Source organism: Salvia miltiorrhiza, chromosome 4 (assembly GCF_028751815.1).
Source record: "Salvia miltiorrhiza cultivar Shanhuang (shh) chromosome 4, IMPLAD_Smil_shh, whole genome shotgun sequence".
In the NCBI taxonomy this organism is placed as follows: Eukaryota; Viridiplantae; Streptophyta; class Magnoliopsida; order Lamiales; family Lamiaceae; genus Salvia; species Salvia miltiorrhiza.
In genome coordinates this window covers 9,148,475-9,150,730 of record NC_080390.1, presented here as the reverse complement: position 1 = coordinate 9,150,730, position 2,256 = coordinate 9,148,475, and the positions used below count along the sequence as shown (strand labels likewise).

Below are 2,256 nucleotides of genomic sequence, written 5' to 3'. Positions count from 1 at the left end.
CAAGTTCAATTTATAGCTCTATGAGCAGCTTTGTTTTCGGCGATATGCCCACTGAGTATTATGTACTCACGCCCTGCATGTATTTCTAAACGTGCAGGATAAGCGAATGGGGAGTATGGTGCGGTGCTGGTGGGGAATGTTTCGGGTTGACGTTTTCTTTCTCTATCGTATGTCTGTTTTGTCGATAGAGTTTTGATATGAAGTTATGTTATATTAAATCAAGCAGTTTACTCACGATTATGTGTCTTCATACATATAGTCGGTTCACCTTTTGTTATCACACTCTGAATATTATGACTCTACATAAAAATCGAGCTATGTTTGTTTTGCTTTTCATGTTGAGATTCTTGATATTTATCGAGTTATGACGATGTTGACGATTATTCCCTTTTGATGAATTATGATGATCTTTCCTTAGCATGTTTCTTTGTGAGCTTCCGCTGTTGATCTATGTATTCTTTCCATCTTCCCCCTTTCTTTTATTAGTTGTATCGATACTCGGTCCCCGCTATTACTAGTGTCAGAACCGGGCTGCGACATAGACAATGGCACAAACACGACGAAACATTATTTCTAAATTTTTTCCAATGATCTGAAGTTGAAACACTTGTAATGTACTCCATTTCATCATCAGAATCATTGTTGGAATCATCATCATAACTCAACTCTCCTTCTTCTATATCATCAGTAGGCATGACTCTTCTTATCAAATTGTGTAATAAACAACAAGCCATCACAATTCGACCTTGAGTTCGAATGGGGAAAAATGATGGACTTCTAAGTATACTTCATCTTCCTTTAAGTAAACCAAAACATCTCTCAATAACATTTCGTGCCCTAGCATGTTTCAAATTATAGTATTCTTCGGCACTTTCAGGATGTCGATCAGTCCACTCCTTTAGATGATATCTCTGCCCTCTATATGGAGTAAGAAATCCTTCGTAATTCGTATATCCCGCATCCGCTAAATAATAGTTACCTTACATTTGGCAAAGAAAAAAACAATTACTAGGCAAACTGTGCAATTATGGCCCTAGCCTATGATATTTTTATACAAAAAAGATTAATTAGATTTACCTCGAGGTACCCTAAAACCGTTTGGCCTAGATAGAGCATTGCGAAGGACACGTACATCATGGGCCGAGCCTTTCCACCCTGGAAGAACATAAATGTACTCCATATTTGGTGCACAAACACCCAATACATTCATGGAAATTGTGCCTTTTCTTATGCGATACTTTCCCCGTTCTTGTGAAGGTGCTCTTACATTGATGTAAGTGCCATCTAAGGCTCCTAAACAATTCTACAAGATAGAAAGAAAAGGACATAACTAATTTGTGTACAACAAAATGGGAATCTAGCAATCATCAGAAAGAACTAGTACATTGAAAGGTTTCCACCTATCGTCTTCACAATCATCAGAAATTGGAGTTGGCTTGTGAAGTAAATATTCATGCAACTTTAGCAAAGCCCTCAAACAAAGATTAAATTGTCGACTAATAGTTTCTCCACTTCTAAAAAAAAACTGCCCAACTGACCTATTTTTCTTATGGTGAGCCAATGTGTATAGAAACATGGCAACTATCTCTTAAAGAGACATATTTCTAGTTCCACTCAATCCTCCCACATCTCTAAGCATCTCACAAATGATATCAAATGTATGTCTATTGACGCGAAGCTCATTTCTACAGCTCACGTCACTCTCTCTTATCAACTCATTCAAGACCATTAAGCGTAGTCTTTTCTTGTTGTTTTTCCTTGACCTCAATTGAATACCCTTAATTGTAGCAACACTTATCATATTCCAAACCCATTGCATCATCAACACTATCACAACCATTATACTAACTAATTGAAGTTGTTTAAACCTTCTTATCCTCCCTACCGATCGCATAAGACGAGTCATAGTGAAAACCTAACAAGAAAGTTATCACACAAGTTATCACACAAGTCATAGTAAAATATGGGCACAAAGATATAACATGTTTTCTTGTTTATTTCATATCCTACTGGTCACTGCCATGACAAAAAGTTTTAAAGCAGCAAAAAAAAGGTAATTTTCATGTAGCACTGAATATACAGTTATAATTCTAGATTTCCACCTATAAAACCAAGCACTGCTATTAATTTACATCTCTGATGTCTCACCAGAGATGTAAGTATCATCTGAAATGTCCAGCGAAACACACAACTCATCAAGACAATATATATAGAGGAAATAGCAAATCTAGTTTCATCTTTGTCTATGAGATTTTC

At 36.4% G+C, this 2,256-nt stretch overlaps 1 protein-coding gene across 1 annotated transcript; it reads right to left on the bottom strand.

Moving 5' to 3' along the window:
- Window positions 1–573: 573 nt before the first annotated feature.
- LOC131022600 (uncharacterized) lies at window positions 574–2,011 on the bottom strand. The gene is made up of 3 exons (XM_057952114.1): window positions 1,385–2,011; window positions 1,078–1,303; window positions 574–979 (listed from the first exon to the last, which is right to left on the bottom strand). Exons 1-3 carry the CDS (start codon window positions 1,574–1,576, stop codon window positions 789–791), a joined length of 609 nt encoding a protein of 202 aa, XP_057808097.1. The 5' UTR covers window positions 1,577–2,011; the 3' UTR covers window positions 574–788.
- Window positions 2,012–2,256: the final 245 nt, after the last annotated feature.

What these genes read in the sequence shown, in the direction of transcription:
- LOC131022600 (XM_057952114.1), bottom strand. Translation starts at nt 1,576, where the DNA reads ATGTTTCTATACACATTGGCTCACCATAAGAAAAATAGGTCAGTTGGG. An exon ending in ATAGGTGGAAACCTTTCAAT is followed by an intron (nt 1,304 to 1,384) that starts GTACTAGTTCTT and finishes TCTATCTTGTAG; the next exon opens with AATTGTTTAGGAGCCTTAGA. An exon ending in CGGTTTTAGGGTACCTCGAG is followed by an intron (nt 980 to 1,077) that starts GTAAATCTAATT and finishes GCCAAATGTAAG; the next exon opens with GTAACTATTATTTAGCGGAT.